Genomic DNA, 17,064 nt, shown 5'->3' with positions numbered 1-17,064 from the left:
GCTGGGATTTCCCCTCTGATCCCGACTTGTCTCTGAAACATGCACCTGCCCCACCTTCCTGTGCTTTAGGACACTTGGCTAAGGTGCACTGTGACCACTGTCTGATAGCCTTCCCAGGGGTCATGCTGATGTCATTTTCCTGTCTATGAAGATTTAACATTTTGTTTAAGCAAAGACCAAAGGGGTGGCAGAGACAAAACATTAAAAAGGCAATCCTCACCATGGTGACAGGCAGGGAAAAGGGCCCATGGTACCCCCAAAGTAGCCTATGGTATCAGGGTTCTGAATGGGGACCCCTCTACAGGAAATGCAGAGGAGCCCAGACTGCTGCCCAGGGAGCCTCGGCAGTGAAGCTGTGTGACAACGGGGAGCTCCTGGAACAGGCTGGCCTCCTGCCGTCACCTTTCCTCCATCCCACCAGCCTGCACAGGCCCCGCCTGGCCATTTGGGGGCGGAATTTCATGCTTCATCCCCTGCTTCTACTCAACCAAGTTACTTCCATGGCTGTCCTGGAGGGGACCACTTAGAAACCACTAGGTCAGATTTGACTTTAGAGGCTTGAAACCCTTCAAATTTCCTCTCTCAGGAGGTTTAATTAGAACACTCCGCCTCCTTCTAGCTAATCTCATCGCAAAGCTCTGAACGCTAAGGCAGCCATTGGAATGTGTCACCCAGAACACCACGAGGAGTCCAGCCACTCGACAGGCTGCTCTAAGTCAAGGTTCCAAAGAACCTGCTACACGTTTCCATATTTTGTTTTGCCTGGAAAAAAAAGTAGACTCAACTGTTAGTTACCATTTCGGGTTATGCATGAATTACATTTTATTTACATTTAAAAGTCTCTCCCTGCCCCTGTGCTCTGGTCTGTGGGCGGCACACACTGGACTTAGTGTAGGCTCCATGGAGGGAGGTAGGTGGTAAAAACCTCTTCCCGTGGAAAGGCAAAACCCCAGTCTCTCCAGGTCTTGCTTCTGAAGACAGTCATCTCCTGGGTGTTCTGTGCTTTCTACCCCGACATTGTTTGCTGCTTCTTGGTGTGAGGGACACTTCCCAATTCCCTGGAGCCTCCTGGGATGAGCTGAGACTCCTTGGGATGTGGTTTATGGCAGACAGGATGTGAGGAAAGCCTGCCCGCTCTGCCCTGGACGCCCAGGTTGGCCCTGAGTCCCAGAAGGTGAGGGCCAGGCTGTGTGGTGCCACGGCCTGTGATGCCACCAGGAGTGAGGCAGGGTAGGGAGGTGACAGCACACTGTCCCCCACAAGTCCAGCAGTGAGTCGGGTGGAGGGACTGATTCCAGGGTAGCGAGGAGGCTGCAGATCTAACGGTGACGAGTGCTTTGGCATCAGGGTGGGACGGTGTCAGAGCCACGCGGACTGAGCGGCACCAACAAGCTGCGGCTGGAGAGGGTGGGACCCTCATTTGCTCGTGGAAGAGATGACGCCCTATGGGAGGCTCAGCCAGGGGCTCAGCTTCTCTTGAGCAGTGTCCCCTGTGCCACCTCCAAGGCACTCACATAGCATATTTCTGTGTCCACTCTCTTGCCAGTTTGTTGTACCTGGAAGAAAGCAGAGGGGTGATGTGCTTATTCAAAATGGTCACTTCATTCAATGTCGAGGAGAGAACAGAACTAATGCAGGGACTCTGCTGCTGGCAAACATTGAGGACTAAGGAGTGAGCGGAACAAAGCTGCCTGGAACGAGAATATGTCATAGTGCCTCCTCCCGTGGGGAGTCCTGATGCTCTCCGCAACTGCCTGTTGTGGAAGATGTGGTAATGCACCGGCCATCTCCCTTCCTCTCTCCTGTCCCACAGCACGGACGAGGAGGATCAGGAAAGGGGCTGGGTCAGACTCCAGGATGCAGGCCTTGGAGCCTGGCCACCAGAGAGTGAGTCGTGCCTTCCATGCAGCAGGCCTGGCGCCCATGGAGGGCTATGTAAGCACGCGGCATGTACGTTTATTCTCATTATCGTAATGCGATCTAGTGCCATGGGGTTGTAAGACAGATTTGTAGTTAGAGGGCAATGAAAAAAAACCACTTTTGGTATATCTAAAGTATCTCATAAGTGTTAAAATAAATAAATACAGTTCGTAATCTAGTCAATTAAAAATGTCTTTGTCATTCTGGAAAACTCAATGAGGGAAATAATGATATCTATAAAGCTTTCAAGATTAATATAAGTTGGAAAAATCACATTCCATTCTAATCTCTTCAGACAAGAGAACTGATAAACTTAAAAGACTCACTGGAGACGCTCTTTAAAAGAGCCAGCAATTATCCTGCCCTCCTACCACCGCACCATGCACTGCTCACAGGCCAGGCTCCTGATGCCAGGGCCCCACCAGGCTGGCCCTTTGTCAGCAGACTGTCAATGCCAGAGGTTTTCCATGGGGAGGCGAGGGCCCAGTCCTTTCCTCTATCTGCTTCCCCTCAAAGACACCTCCCAGACCACAGTGCACGTGATGGTGCTGGCCTAATGGGTGCAGTTCTACAACTTTGGGTCTGGTGGTCATCAGTGTTTAAACAGAGTTGAGGAGGCAAGGATATACAATGGGGTGAAGATTGTCTCTTCAAGAAGTGGTTTTGGCAAAAATGGACAGATACATGCAAAAAAAAAAAGGAAACTAGACCACTTTCTTACACAATATACAAAAATAAACTCAAAATAGATTAAAGACTTAAATGTTAGGCCAAAACTATAAAACTCCAAGAAGAAAACAAATGGGAGAATATCAGTGAAGGAAACCATCAACAAAATAAAAAAGCAACTTACTGAATGGGAGAAGATATTTGCTAATGCTACATTCAAATAAGGAACTCGTACGGCTTAACACCAAAACACCAAACCATCTAATTAAAAAATGGGCAGAGGCCCTGAATAGATTTTTCTCCAAAGAGGATATACAGATGGCCAATAGACATGAAATGGTCCTCAACATCACTAATCACCAGGGAAATACAAACTAAAACCACAATAAATTTTTGTCTTACACCTGTCAGAATGGCTACCAATGAAAATCAACAAAAACCAAGGGTTGGCAAGGATGTGGAAAAAAGGGAACCCTCACGCATTGTTGGTGGGACTGCAGATTGGTGCAGCCTCTATGGAAGAGCATGAGGTTCCTCAAAACTATAAACAGAGAGCTGCCATACGACCCAGCAATTCCACTTCTGGGTGTTAGTATTGAAAATACCAACTCAAAAGGAGATATGCGGTGAAACCAAGATGGCAGCATAGGTAAACACCTAAACTGCTGCCCCGTACAACAATTTTAAAACTACAACTAAAAGACAAAATGAACATCATCCAGAACCACAGGAAGGCTGGCTGAGTGGAAATTCTACAACTAGAAGGAAAGAGAAAAGCACACTGAGACTCAGAGGAGCTGCAAGAGGCAGAGGTACTGAGACGCGCCCGTGCGGAGAGGACTGGCGGCTGAGTGCGTGGCTGCCTTTCTCAAGCGGGAGGGAGACAAAAGCTCCCGACTGCGCTGAACTCCAGTTCAAGGTGAGACTCTGGGGACCAGACCCATACGGGGTGAAATTGGACTGTCAGGAAAGAGAAAAGCACACTGAGACTCAGGGGAACTGCGGAAGGCAGAGGTACCAAGGCGCGCGCGGAGAGGGCGGGCAACTGAGTACGCGGCTGGCTTTCTCAAGCGGGAGGGAGACAAAAGCTCCCGACTGCACTGAACTCCAATTCCGGGCGAGACTCTGGGGAGGCAGTGGGTGGAACTCGAGGGCGGCTTTCTCTCAGAGGTGCTTGCAGCCATTACCATGGGACACTGAGACACAGGGGCCTATTAGGGCAGGGTTGACGGGAAACCAATGCTGTCTGCTCCGCCCTGAGACTCCGTCCCATCCAAGCTGAGCACAGAGGCTCTTGCAAGTCTTGTCTCATAAGGGTGTCTCCAGCACAGAAGTTCTCCCAGCGTAGACACAGCTGATCCTCACAGCCAATTGGCCTGGAGGTCGATTCCTCCCAGTGATACCAACAACTATCAAGGCTTAACTACAACAAGACTGTGCACACAGCCCACAAAGGGGTGCACCAAGAGTGTCCACCTCAGGTAACTGGGGAGGCTTAGCCACTGGGTCCTATAGGACACCTAGCACACAAAGCCATTCTATCAACTCAGGGAAGCAGCCAAAATGCAGAGACAAAGAAACAGATCACAAATGAAAGAAATGGAGGAAAGCAAACGACTGGATATAGAGTTCAAAACCACAGTTATAAGGTTTTTCAAGAATTTTCTAGAAAAGAACGATAAATTTAGCGAGACCCTCGAGGATATGAAAAAGCACCAACTAGAAATTAAGCATACACTGACTGAAATAAAAAATATTATACAGAGACCTAACAGCAGACTATAGGATCGCAAGAATCAAGTCAAAGATTTGAAATACAAAGAAGCAAAAAACACTCAACCGGAAAAGCAAAAAGAAAAAAAGAATCCAAAAATATGAAGATAGTGTAAGGAGCCTCTGGGACAACTTAAAGCGTACCAACATCAGAATGATGGGGGTGCCAGAAGAAGAGAGAAAGCAAGATACTGAAAACCTATTTGAAGAAATAATGACTGAAAATTTCCCCCACCTGGTGAAAGAAATAGACTTACAAGTCCAGGAAGCGCAGAGAACCCCAAACAAAAGGAATCCAAAGAGGACCACACCAAGACACATCATAATTAAAATGCCAAGAGCAAAATACAAAGAGAGAATATTAAAAGCAGCAAGAGAAAAACAGTTACCTACGAGGGAGCACCCATACGACTGTCTGCTGATTTCTCAACAGAAACTATGCAGGCCAGATGGGAGTGGCAAGAAATATTCAAAGTGATGAACAGCAAGAACCTACAACCAAGATTACTCTACCCAGCAAAGCTATCATTCAGATTTGAAGGGCAGATAAAGAGCTTCACAGATAAGAAAAAGCTAAAGGAGTTCATCACCACCAAACCAGTATTATATGAAATGCTGAAAGGTATTCTTTAAGAAGAGGAAGAAGAAGAAAAAGGTAAAGATAAAAATTATGAACAACAAATACATATCAACAAGTAAATCTAAAAATCAAGTGAATAAAAAAATGTGATGAACAGAATAAACTGGTGAATATAACAGAATCAGGGGCACAGAAAGGGAGAGGACTGACAATTCTTGGGGGAAAAGGGGTGTGGGGGGTGCGGGAAGAGACTGGACAAAAATCGTACACCTATGGATGAGGACAGTTTTGGGGGGCGGGTAAGGGCAGAGGGTGGGGTGGGAACCGGGTGGAGGGGAGCTATGGGGGAAAAAAAGAACAATTGTAATAATCTGAACAATACAAATTTATTAAATTTAAAAAAAAAAAGGATACGCATCCCTATGCTCATGGCAGCATCTATATATATAAAAATCCAGCGACCTGAACGCTGTAACGACCGGAATGACCAATCACTATGATGCCCACTGAGGCCAGCGAACCGGCCCGATAGTGGGTGGGGCCGGCGGCCAATCGCCTGCAGCCCCTCACCCAATCATCCCCCTCCCCAATCAGGGGCGGGGCCCACCTGCCAATGGCCAGCGATCCCTCCCTCTCGGCCCTGATTGGGCCCCAATCAGGGCAGGCTGGCCGGCTAACCTCCCACCGTCTCCTCCTCCCAACAGGCCCAGCCCTGATCTGCTCCGATCTGGGCCAGGCCAGCTGGACCCCACCCATGCACAAATTCGTGCACTGGGCCTCTATTTAGTTGTAATAGCAAGATATGGAAGCAACCTAAGTATCCATCAATAGGTGACTGGATAAAGAAGGTGTGGTACGTATATAGGAAATATTACTCATCCGTAAAAAATGATGAAATCTTGCCATTTGTGACAACATGGATAGACCTGGAGGGTATTACACTAAGTGAATAAGTCAGAGAAAGACAAATACCATATAATCTCAGTTATATGTGGAATCTAAAAAAATAAATAAAACAAAAAAATGAAATAGGGCTGGCCATGAGGGTGACACACTGCTGACTGCTGAGCCTCAATCAGGACGCCTCTGCCTTACCCTGGCATATCTGAGAAGCCACTCTGTCCTATGCTATCAAGTTTAGAATGTAATCCAGCATTTTGTCAGATTCTTCTGAGCCCATTCTTGGCTGACCACAACTCGGCTGACCTCAGGGCAGGCTGGGCAACAAGAGTTAAGGGTGTTGTGGCAGCAGCTGATGAGCTACCATGGAGGGTGAACTGCTTTTATCTCCTCCCTTTTCTCAGAGCCAAAGGGGATGTTCATGAGAGAGTCAGGAGTCTGAGCCAAGGGACACCCCCTGCACCCCCGCACGGCCTGGGCAGGGCAGGAAGACGTCTGAGGGAACCTGGTCCGCCAGGAGGCACCAGATCAGGGTGGGTACCGCTGAGGCCCGAAGGAGCCCGAAGAGGACGCGTACTTCTCTCGGTTGGCCTTGTAGGTGTGAGCTATCTCTGGCACCAGAGGGTCGTCAGGGTTGGGCTCACAGAGCAGGGAGCAGATGGATAAGAGCACTGGGAAGAGAAGAGGAGCTGGGTCAGCCTTGAGGCTGCCTGGTTGCCTGGATCTGGTGAGCCCCCCAACTCAAGCTCTCTTCCGTCTGAATTATTCTGCTCGACACCCCAAAAGTCATGAAAGGGTTTGCTCTGCTCATCTATCAGCTGAACCGAGCTGTCCCAGACACAGCTGCCGTAGGGAGGCCGCAGTTGCCACAGACCTTTGGTGTGTTTTCCCAGGGGCCTGTTTACTAATTAGGATATGGGAACTCAGAACATTCTGGAATGGGGGGGGGGGGGGGGGCAACTTTCCCTCTGTATTCACCATTCAGCTTTGAAAACCTGGCCCCCCATCCCCTCCCCTCAGTTGTCTGTCAGGCTTTGCTGCCTGCTTTGCCTCACACTCCCCTCTGCTTATTTCTTGGGCTCTGGGACCCTGTTTCTCTCTGGCTGATTTTTTTTTACCATCCCACCCACTCCACCGACAGGACACTCATATCGTTTACATTGAGGTTCCGAAGGAATGTCTGCATTTCTGAAGCCCCCTCTATAATGTAGGCAACTGAACCCTGTGGGGTTCGGGGTGGGAACAGCGTCTCCCAATTTCTCCCCTAGGAGCTGTGGGAAGCTGCCTGCTGTCTCTGAGCCTCAGTCTCCACCCAGGGATGCGGGGACAGAAGGGCTGCTGTAAGAGCCACAAGCGCGGGACAGGGCCTGTGAGGTTACCTTCCGACACTGTCAGTGATGGAGACCAGTGGGACTGCAGGACGTCGAGACAGATGCTGCCGTTGCTGTGGATGTTGGGGTGGTAAATTTTGGTCGTGAAAGCAACCTGCAGAGGCAAGACCTCAAGTGAGACAGGCCACAGGGATGCTCTAGACAGCGTCTGTCTGGAACATGGACCGAGGGAGGCAGAAGAGGCCGCTGCTGGCTACACGGTCCTGGGTGAGCTGGGCCCCCACCCTGAACCCTGACAGGACTCAGGTGGGATGGCCGAGGGAAGTCCTGACTCATTCATTCTGATTTGGGGACTGACCCACTTCCCCCAGAGCACTGAGTGGACTCTGAGGAGCGACAAGAAGGACGGCAGCCACACCGGAATTGTCCTAGGTAATGGGCTGAGGCACCAGTTCTTTTAGTCCTCACCAGATGATTGATTTTATTGATTTTTAGAGAGGGAGGGGAAGAAGAGAGAGGAAGAGAGAGAGAGAGAGAGAGAGAGAGAGAGACAGAGACAGAGACAGAGACAGAGACATTGATGTGAGAAAGATCAACTGGTTGCCTCCTGCACACGTCCTGACCAGGGCTGGGTATGGAGCCTGCAACCGAGGTATGTGCCCTTGAACAGAATCAAGCCTGGCACCCTTCAGTCTTCGAACTGATGCTCTATCCACTGAGCCAAACCGGCTATGGCACCAAAGTTCTAATTTTAAAATAATCAATCTACCAGTTGTGCAGTCAGAAACATAAACAATCTAAAATGTGGACCCACACACATTGCTGTGACCGCCCCTGACCTATGCCTGTCCTCTTGGCTCCACCGTGAGCACCCAAAATGCACCTCTTCTCCCCAGCTTCATGTGCCCACTGCTATTGCCTCCACCCCATTAGCCTCCACCTCAGCGCACAACTCCTTGGGCTCCTCCCCACCCTGTGGCCCCTGACCTGCTCAGGACGAGCCCGCTGCCACCCTCCCAGACGCTCTGTGCTTCTTGGCGCTGGCCACCAGACAGGACTGTTCCCGTAAGAGGCAGGACTCCTCTGGGTTGGGCTCTGCCCTAGGCCTTTGGCACCTGGTGAGTAATGGGCAGCCCTGCTGGGCCAGGGTGTGGAGCAGGACCCTCCCGCCTTCTCCCTCTGGTTGGTGGTGCTGTCCTCCCTCCGAGGCCCCATGGCTGGGATGGTGTATGTGCAGGGAGGTGACTGCCAGGCCCACTGACACTCAGGTCCTGAGCCCATAGGGTATGAGCAGCATTCCTGGGCTCCCCCTCCAGAACCAGCAGCAACCCCCCTTCCCCGCCCATCCCGTTTTCACAGCCCAAACATCCCAGGTATGCGTCCAATGTCCCTGGGGCAGGGCTGAGGACTCCTGGCTGAGACTGAGAGGGACTGCAGAGAAGGGCCAGACACAGCTAAAACCACGCCCCCATGGCTCCAGGGTTTCAAGTTTGGGCTGTGACTGTGCAGCTTGCTGCACCACTGACCAGAAGGGCCCCTTCATCACACTCTGACCCGTCCTCACCTTTGGGGGTTTGAACGGATAATCTGTGGGAAAGTGGATGTTCAGGAAGAAAATGCCTCCTTGGTAAGGACTGTCATTCTGGAAGGACGAGACAGGCAGTTAGTGCGCACAGAAGCAAACGGCAAGGGAGGAAGTGTAGGGGTGGCGCTCAGTGGCAACTACCTACCGGGCCGGTGATGGTGGCCTGCCAGCAGAACCCTGCAAGAAAAAGAAGAGGATGTCAGAGACCCCCCCAAAGTGTCTACTCCACCCCAGGGGCCCCCAGACTCCCAGGAGATGTGTGTTCACAGTTAGTGGTTATCACCAGGGAGGCTGACCAAGACTGATCAATGGACTGCCCACATGGCTGATCTGAGAGTCCAGTCCCTCTGGGCAGGACCCACATCCCCATGTGGCCAGTCTCTCGGACGTGGCCAGCCCCACCCTAAGTCACACTGTCGGTGTGGGTCAAAGCCTCAGGTAGGCAGAGACTGTCCAACAGGCAGGAAATCACAGAGATCACCTCCCGAGGCTGCGGACAAAGGCAGATCTCTGACAGAACTAAATTTTTTACACCAACAGTTCCCTCTTCTCTTGGCACAGAATTAAGGCTTCAGCCATTTTCCATCTTCCTTTTTATAAATCGCTTCCAGTCTCTCTTACTTCCCTGGGTCATTCTGAAGCCCTCTGCCAAGGGTCTCTCAGGAGACATGCCCTTGGCCCTGGGAACTCTATGGGGCCACCCTCCATGGTGTCTCTCCCACATCGCCCTTGGCATTGCCCATGCTCTGGGGACTTGGTGACATCATACCTGGTGCCCTCTCTGCATCTCAGCCCGAGAAGCTCCAGGGCACTCGGCAAAGCTGGCCTCCGGAGGGGGGGGGGGGGGGGGAAGGGGGCTGTGGTGGTGGTGTGGTGGTGGCAATGACTCACCTTCAAGCTCCTAGAGCAATGACTCATCTTTGTGGAACATCCCGACCACCAAGTGGGCTGCTGAGACCACTGGAGGAATGTGTCACTCACTAGGGAATTCTGTCTTATGGCTCCAGGGTGGTGTGGAATTAACCCAAAGTTTCAGACCTGTGCTGGGTTCCTGCCACCTGTTCAAATACCCGCCCCCCCAAAAGCAGGACAGGAAATCATCAAGGCATGAGGAGGGGCAAGTGCGGGGACTAAAGGGCGGCTTTCCAGACCCTAGAGGTGCCGAAGGAGTCAAGGCTGCCCAGGACCTTTTCAATACTTCAAGGAACTGGTACAAAGAGCACACCTTTACCTGTAACAAGGCTGCCTGAGCCGACCAAAGTGTCACTTCTTTTGCTTTTGACTGGTTTTATGCCAACTCGTGCTAATTACTAGCTGTGGTTGGCAGGTGGATATACCGTTCCTAATACTGTAGAATGGAATTCCTTATTAAATGTTTTTGTTAAGTGGACTGGGAGCCCATGGGGAGAAGTAGAGAGTGAAAGTGGTTCCTTCTGGGACCTCTGAGGGCTGAGGGGGCTACACAGGGCTTGGGCCCGGTCAGAAGAGAAGGCCCCAAAAGAGAGGAAGAGAAAGGAAACTGCAGGGACTGCTGGAAAGGGGCTGTTTGCCCACAGGGAGGCATGGAATAGCCCAAAAGGTTAGGTGTGTCCAAGGCTGTACATGCCTCAGCTGGGAGGTGCTGAGCAGGGAGGGGGGCCAGGACACCCTCCAGCAATGATGCTGCCTCCAGCTCGGGGCTGCCGTGAAGGTGAGCGTGCAGGTGCAGAGCAAACATTGAGCGTGCTGCCAGGAAGCTGGGCTGAGTCGGGACCAGTTCCATCTTACCAGCCACCCTAGTTTGGCATTGTTTTGACAGGTAACATGGGAGACTATGCTATGGAGACCTGGGATGCTTGGAGAGACAGCACGGGCCAGGTGCCACCAGGACCAGGGAACAGCGGCAGCACAGCCACCCTATCCACCAGACTGTCACACGTGCCTTCGCACCTCCACTTTCAGCGCTGCAGCCCACAGCACGTGCATGTGACCCCACCTCTTTCCTGCCAGCTTTGTGAAGTTACTTTCTTTTTTATTGCAGTAACACGTGCAACACAATGGTGACAAGACAGTTACCAGGATGGAGAGTGACGGTGGCTGCCTAGCAGTGTGGATGTATTTGACACCACTGAACTATGTGCTTAAAGGGGGTTAAGATGGTAAATTTTGTTATGTGCATTTTCACACAATAAAAAGTAAAAAATACGTAAAATGTCATCGTAGCCATTTTAAGTGAGAAGTTCAGCGGTATTAAGTGTATCAATGTTGCCCAGCCACCACCATTGCCCATTCTGACACATCTTTCATGACTCCAAACAGAAATACTGCACGTTTCTGCCTCCCTCCACTTCTATGAGCTCCCTCCACTATTGGTCCCAGGCACTTGCCTACTCTAGGTATATCCCCTAACGGGACCACACTTAGCCCTTTTGTGTAAGGCTTATGTGACCGTGCGTGCTCTCAAGGCTCGTCCATCTTCAGCACAAGTCAAAACTCCTTTCCTCTCCGTGGCTAACCACATGCTGCTGTGTGGACACACCACCTCTGCTTACTCCTTCACCTGTCGCCGGGCACTCGGGCCTTCGGTGACTGTGATACCTTCATCGAGTTCTATTTGAGTCCCTATTTTCAGTTCTTTGGTGTCTGTGCAGGACACCCCCTCTTTGACACCATCTCATAGTCAAGATGAAAGTGGAGGTGAGGTGGGAGCAGAACATGTACTTGGGGGCCCACGAGCGGGGCAGCCGGGCCTTGGCTGGTCAGCTGTACAGGAGCCGAGGGCTGGCTGCTGCTCCCCGGGGAGGGGCAGAGTGGGGGAAAGCATGGGCCCTGCCCACCCCCGACCCCCCCTTTGCAGAGGCCAGGTGCCCCACGTGCAGCAGCACCACCACTTTCATGACCACTTCACACCAACAACCCACGTTTTCGTTGGTCAGAGGCACTTTCCAGAAGCCGATGTGCTTTCAGGTGCCCCAGTGGAGGTGAAGGCCCGAGTGCCCGGCGACAGGAGTAGGCAGAGGTGGTGTGTCCACTCAGCAGCGTGTGGTTAGCCACGGAGAGGTAAGGAGTTTTGACTTGTGCTGAAGATGGACGAGCCTTGAGAGCACGCACGGTCACATAAGCCTTACACAAAAGGGCTAAGGTGTGGTCCCCGTTAGGGGATATACCTAGAGTAGGCAAGTGCCTGGGACCAATAGTGGAGGGAGCTCAGTGAAGGACAGGGCGTTGGAGGGGTGGTGATGTCAGGCACCATCCTGATCAGCCAGACTATGAACTCAACGTGTCTAATGAAAAAGCAACTCACGAGCAAATGAGGGAAAGCAGCAAGTTTTCTTAAGAAACAGCTGGGCTAATAAATTTCCGGGTCTTAATGGCAAGGCTCGTGACCTGGAGCCTGGAAAAGAATACTCACAATCATCTCCCACAGGTCTTGCGGACCACTGGGCAGGAGGATCCCTCTGCAGGTCACTCAATTCCTAGAACACAAGGAGCGGCTCAGCTGTGTGCGGGGGCTGCTCTGCACCCATTCCCCTTGGCCAGCAGTGCATCCTCCCGGGGGAGGGCTTCCAGGCCTCAGGAACCATTGGCCTGGCAACGAAAACAGGAGACCGGAAGGTCTGCTTGTGGTTGTAAAGACACTTGTCAAGTGTGTGTCAGCATTTTCCATTTTGTAAGCTGGGAAACTGAAATGTGAAGAGGTTAAGCTGCCTACCAAGATCACCGAGCTGAGAGGGCAGGGCAAGGAGTTCTCTGTGTGTCCCTCACCCTCAAGCCTAGCCTCGCTCACACGCAGGTGAAGGCAGGGTTTTAGCTCTGAGCTCCCGAGGTAACGCCCGGAAGCCTTCAGCCCAGAGGAGGTGCTCAGTGAAGGACAGGGTTCCTGCACTTCCATCCGGCTCCGCTCCCACCTGACCCACCATGGCGTGTGGCAAGGCTCAAGGCTCTGGGTGAGAGACTAAGGCCACGAGTCAGTCTGACTGACACAGACGCCCGTGTACCTGCAGAGAAACGGGAATCACACGACAGCTAGATTCACAACCCCCTGCTTTCCTGGCCCAGCATGAGCGTCAAAGCCCAGCTTCTGGACAGTGACTCTCAAACTGAACGTGCATGTCCGTGCATGTGTCCTAACCTTCTCCATCCTCCCAGGTTCCAGATCTGGGCGAACCTCGGAGTTTCCAGGGAGGCTCTAACGCCCAGGAAGAAGGCACAGACCTGGGTCCAGCAGGTGGCAGGGGGTCTCCCCGGGTCTGGAGAACATGCACAAAGCTCGCACCTGGCTGGCGACACTCCTACCTGAACAAACCTGAAAATGAGCCCAGGCACCAAGACCCTCCTGACTCCCGATGTCTGGGGCGTGCTGACCATCCTAGTCCCCCCCACTCCACACTCTGGCTCTCCCACCACCTGTGTCTACTCCTCCTGCCCTCCAATACTGGCCACGCAGGAGTGTTTACACCACAGTGACCAGCAAGCACTACACATCCGGCCACATTTTATCCCAGAGGGTTGGTTGTAAACACCTCCAGGCTCTGAGAAGCTACAGTGCCTACGTGAGCTGCCCTCGGTAAGCGTCCCCACCGCCATCCCCACAGCCACGGAGAGAGGGCTGTCAGGACAACCTTGTAGAGACCACGGGAAGGGCCGAGCGCAGGCCCAGCTCCCCGTCCCCCCCTCGCCATGTCCCCCCAGAACGCGGCCCCTCTCTCGTGGCATGGGAAACGGTTACTGGGACCTAATGCTTCTTGAAAGACCGCGAGTCTTTTTTTTTTTTAAATAATAATATATTGATTTCAGAGAGGAAGGGAGAGGGAGAGATTGAAACATCAATGATGAGTGAATCGTTGACTGGCTGCCTCCTGCACGCCCCCTACTGGGAATCGCGCCCACAACCCGAGCATGTTCCCTTGGTATCGAACCCGGGACCCTTTAGTCCGCAGGCCAAGGCTCTAGCCACTGAGCAACACCAGCCAGGGCAAGACCTCGAGTCTTGATGGAGGGAGTCCAACAGCATCGAGGAGCGTCAACTGCTAACTGGCATTTAAAGGAAGAACAATGTGATTTCAGAAAAACAAGTCCGGCCCTCATCAGTTTGGCTCAGTGGATAGAGCGTCGGGCTGCGGACTCAGGGGTCCCGGGTTCCATTCCGGTCAAGGGCATGTGCCTTGGTTGCGAGCACATCCCCGCGGGGGGAGGGGGTGTGTGCGGGAGGCGGCTGATTGATGTTTCTCTCTCATCAATGTTTCTGGCTCTCTATCCTTCTCCCTTCCTCTCTGTAAAAAAGCAATGAAACATATTTTAAAAAATAATAAAGCCGAAACCGGTTTGGCTCAGTGGATAGAGCGGCCTGCGGACTCAAGGGTCCCAGGTTCGATTCCGGTCAAGGGCATGTGCCTTGGTTGCGGGCACATCCCCAGTGGGGGGTGTGCAGGAGGCAGCTGATCGATGTTTCTCTCTCATCGATGTTTCTAACTCTCTATCCCTCTCTCTTCCTCTCTGTAAAAAAATCAATAAAATATATTTAAAAATAATAATAAAAATAAAGGAAGAACAATGTGATTTCAGAAAAACAAGCCCGCACGTTCCCGCGCTTCCCTAACAGGCGCGGGGGCAGCAGGTGCGGGCCGGCCTTGTTCGGTTCAGCCCCACGCGCCGTGCCCCGCCTTAAACTTTTTAAAATTTATTGACGGAGAAAGAGAGAGGAGAGGGAAGGAAACATGGATTTGCTGTCCGCTGATCTGTGCGCTACTGGTTGGCACTGTACGTGCCCTGAGCGGGTCCAACCGCAATCGAGGCGTCCGGGGACGCTCGCACCAACGGCGCTACCGGCCGGGCCTGCGCGCGCCGTTCAGGCGGCGGTTCGTCTCCCTCCGGGCAGGTGTCGCCGCGCTCGGTGGCCCTCCGACCCGCGGGCGAGTGGACGCTTGGGACTCGCAAGGAGCCCGAGGACCAAGGGGCTCCTTACCTTCTTGATCCGCTTCAGAGCCATCCTCTCCCCGCTGCTGGGGACCAGGCTGCTGCCGGTCCAGGGCGGCCAGAGGCTGCCCGCTGCCGGCTCCGCCGCCGCGCAGCGCCGCTAGGGGAACGGCCGCCTGCGCGTGCGCGCCGCGGGGCACTGTGGGTCGGCGTCCGGAGGCGCGCGGGGAGCGAGTCGCGCAGGGTCCGGAGGCCCGGATGTCGCCGGGAGGGGGCGCTCCAGGTCAGCAGCGAGCGCGCAGCCCTGGCACGCGGCACCCGCGCGGCTTCCGGCGCCCTCCCCGGCTGCCGCGTAGCGGCTCTCAGCCCCGCTTTGAACGTAGGCTGTAAGCGTTCCCGCCCTTTCGTGTGTGGGCGTCAGGTATCTACAGCCCTTTCCCTGGAGACACACGGAGCTTGGCAGCGGGGCAGCGGGGCTGAGATGTGCGTTCCCAGGGCTGCGCGGCGGTTTTGACGCGGCCTCACCCCGCGCACATCCTTTCCCTTTCCCGAGACCTGCAGGCACCCGGACCGAGCCTAGAAACGGGGCGAGGAACAATTCGTGTGCCACAAAGTAAGTGTACTGGGTTGCAATCAGCAGAAAATAAAATAAAATAGAATACAAACTATCAGTGCGTCTCACATTGTAAGGATTGTGGAAGTTTTGTTGTGTGTGTATAGATATTTACCCTCCAAACAGACCCTTTGAGACTGAAACGGGGTGCAGTATAATTAGGACAAAGGTGTCATCCGAGCCTGTCTGGCCAAGCAGGACACGTGCACACTCAGAATATAGAATGCATCACAGACATTTCCATGGTCCCCAGCCAAGTCCCTGGCGTCCATTCTCATTCCTCTAATCTCTCACACAACTTCATGAACTGCCTCTAAAATGTAAATCTTATCCGCGGTTCCGTCCCTGCCCAGATTCACTCCTTTACTCCTGGCTGCCCTCTGTCTGCAAAGCCCTCTCTTTCCTTCCCCCCCAAAGCAGAGCCATCCCTCATCTTGCAAAGCCAGGTTAAGCACCACCCCGCCCCCAATGGCTTCTTGTTTCTGTGCAACACAAATTCCTGTTGGTCCACGAGTCATCCATGGCCACTTTGTTTACCTGGCTGTGCCCTCATAGAACAAACGACCCTAAATTTTTGTAAATGTTTATTTATTCCTTTAAGACTGTAAATCTGAATTACAATGATGGTTATCTCTGGATGGTGACTTTACTTATGATGTTAATTTCCAAAATTTTCCTCAGAGAATTTGCATCACTTGTTTAATCGGAAAAAGGAAAAGAAACACATTTGTGTTGAATAGCAAATTAAAATTTAATTTCTATTTCCTGTTGGTAGTTTAATGCATAGTTTTATAAACTTTTTACATAAACTTTTATGCATTTTTTTAAAATTTGGAAGTAGTTTTAGATGTACAGAAGTGTTGCAAAAAAATTTAAGAATGGATAAATTGGATTTCATAAAAATTTAAAAGTTTTGTGCTTTAAACAGCACCATCAAGGAAGCAAAAAGACACCCCACAGAATGGGAAGAATTATTTGCAATTTGATAAGCGTTCAGTATCCAGAATACATAAAGTAACTCTTATCTATATATATAAAAGCCTAAGCGACTGTTTAACTGGTAGCTATGATGCACACTGACCACCAGGGGGCAGATGCTCAATGCACAGGCATGGAAACATGGAGCAGACTGATGAATCTCAGAGGGAAGCAGGCAGGGAAGAGATTAACCAAAGATCTTATATGCAAACTAGAGACCCAGTGCACAGAGTCATGCACCAACGGGGTCCCTTGGCCTGGCCTGCAGGGATCAGGGTGAATCTGTGCTCCTGGCCTCCAACATCCCCCGATGGGTCCCGGAGGATGCAGACCAGGCCGAGGGACCCCACTGGTGCATGGATCCGTGCACTGGACCTCTACTAATGTAATAAAAATAAGACAAACTATTAAAAAGTGGGCAAATGATTTGAATAGGAATTTCTTTAAAGAAGAGATAGAAAATGGCCATTAGGCACATAACACAAAAAAGGTCAACATCCTTAATCATTAGGGAAATGCAAATCAAAGCCACAGTGAAATACATTTCATATCCTAATATGCCTCTAATCAAAAGGACAGACAATGGCAATTTTGGTGAGGGTGTGGAGACATTGGAACCCTCACACTTTCACTGGTGGGAATGTAAAATGGTGCGGCCACTTTGGAAAACAGTGTGGCAATTCCTTAAAAAGCTAAACATAATTACATGATCTAGCAATTCCATTCTTAGGCATATACCCAAGAGAAATTAAAACATGTCCATACAGAAACTTAAACACGTGTGTTTATAAGCTGCATAATGCATTGTAACCAAAAAGGT

The 17,064-nt window shown here is 51.7% G+C and overlaps 1 protein-coding gene across 2 annotated transcripts; it reads right to left on the bottom strand.

Annotated features, from left to right (window-relative positions):
• Positions 1-780: 780 nt before the first annotated feature.
• Positions 781-14,828, bottom strand: UBE2D4 (ubiquitin conjugating enzyme E2 D4). 2 transcript variants are annotated; one of them, XM_079786786.1, is made up of 7 exons: positions 14,703-14,828; positions 12,150-12,213; positions 8,904-8,935; positions 8,738-8,815; positions 7,222-7,327; positions 6,420-6,513; positions 781-1,556 (listed from the first exon to the last, which is right to left on the bottom strand). In XM_079786786.1, exons 1-7 carry the CDS (start codon positions 14,724-14,726, stop codon positions 1,511-1,513), a joined length of 444 nt encoding a protein of 147 aa, XP_079642912.1. In that variant the 5' UTR covers positions 14,727-14,828; the 3' UTR covers positions 781-1,510. The 2 variants fall into 2 exon arrangements, with proteins under 2 accessions (XP_079642912.1, XP_079642913.1); XM_079786787.1 differs by lacking the exon at positions 6,420-6,513.
• Positions 14,829-17,064: the final 2,236 nt, after the last annotated feature.

Source organism: Cnephaeus nilssonii (assembly GCF_951640355.1).
Source record: "Cnephaeus nilssonii genome assembly, chromosome: 12".
NCBI classification, from domain to species: domain Eukaryota; kingdom Metazoa; phylum Chordata; class Mammalia; order Chiroptera; family Vespertilionidae; genus Cnephaeus; species Cnephaeus nilssonii.
The sequence above is the reverse complement of the archived record's forward strand: the minus strand, read 5'-3'. Positions and strand labels throughout refer to the sequence as shown.

Coding starts and splice junctions, on each gene's coding strand:
- UBE2D4 (XM_079786786.1), bottom strand. CDS start 14,726: ATGGCTCTGAAGCGGATCAAGAAG. Junction 7,328..8,737: donor ATCCGTTCAAACCCCCAAAG/GTGAGGACGGGT, acceptor TTGCCTCTGCAG/GTTGCTTTCACGACCAAAAT. Junction 1,557..6,419: donor TACAAGGCCAACCGAGAGAA/GTACGCGTCCTC, acceptor GCTTTCTTCCAG/GTACAACAAACTGGCAAGAG.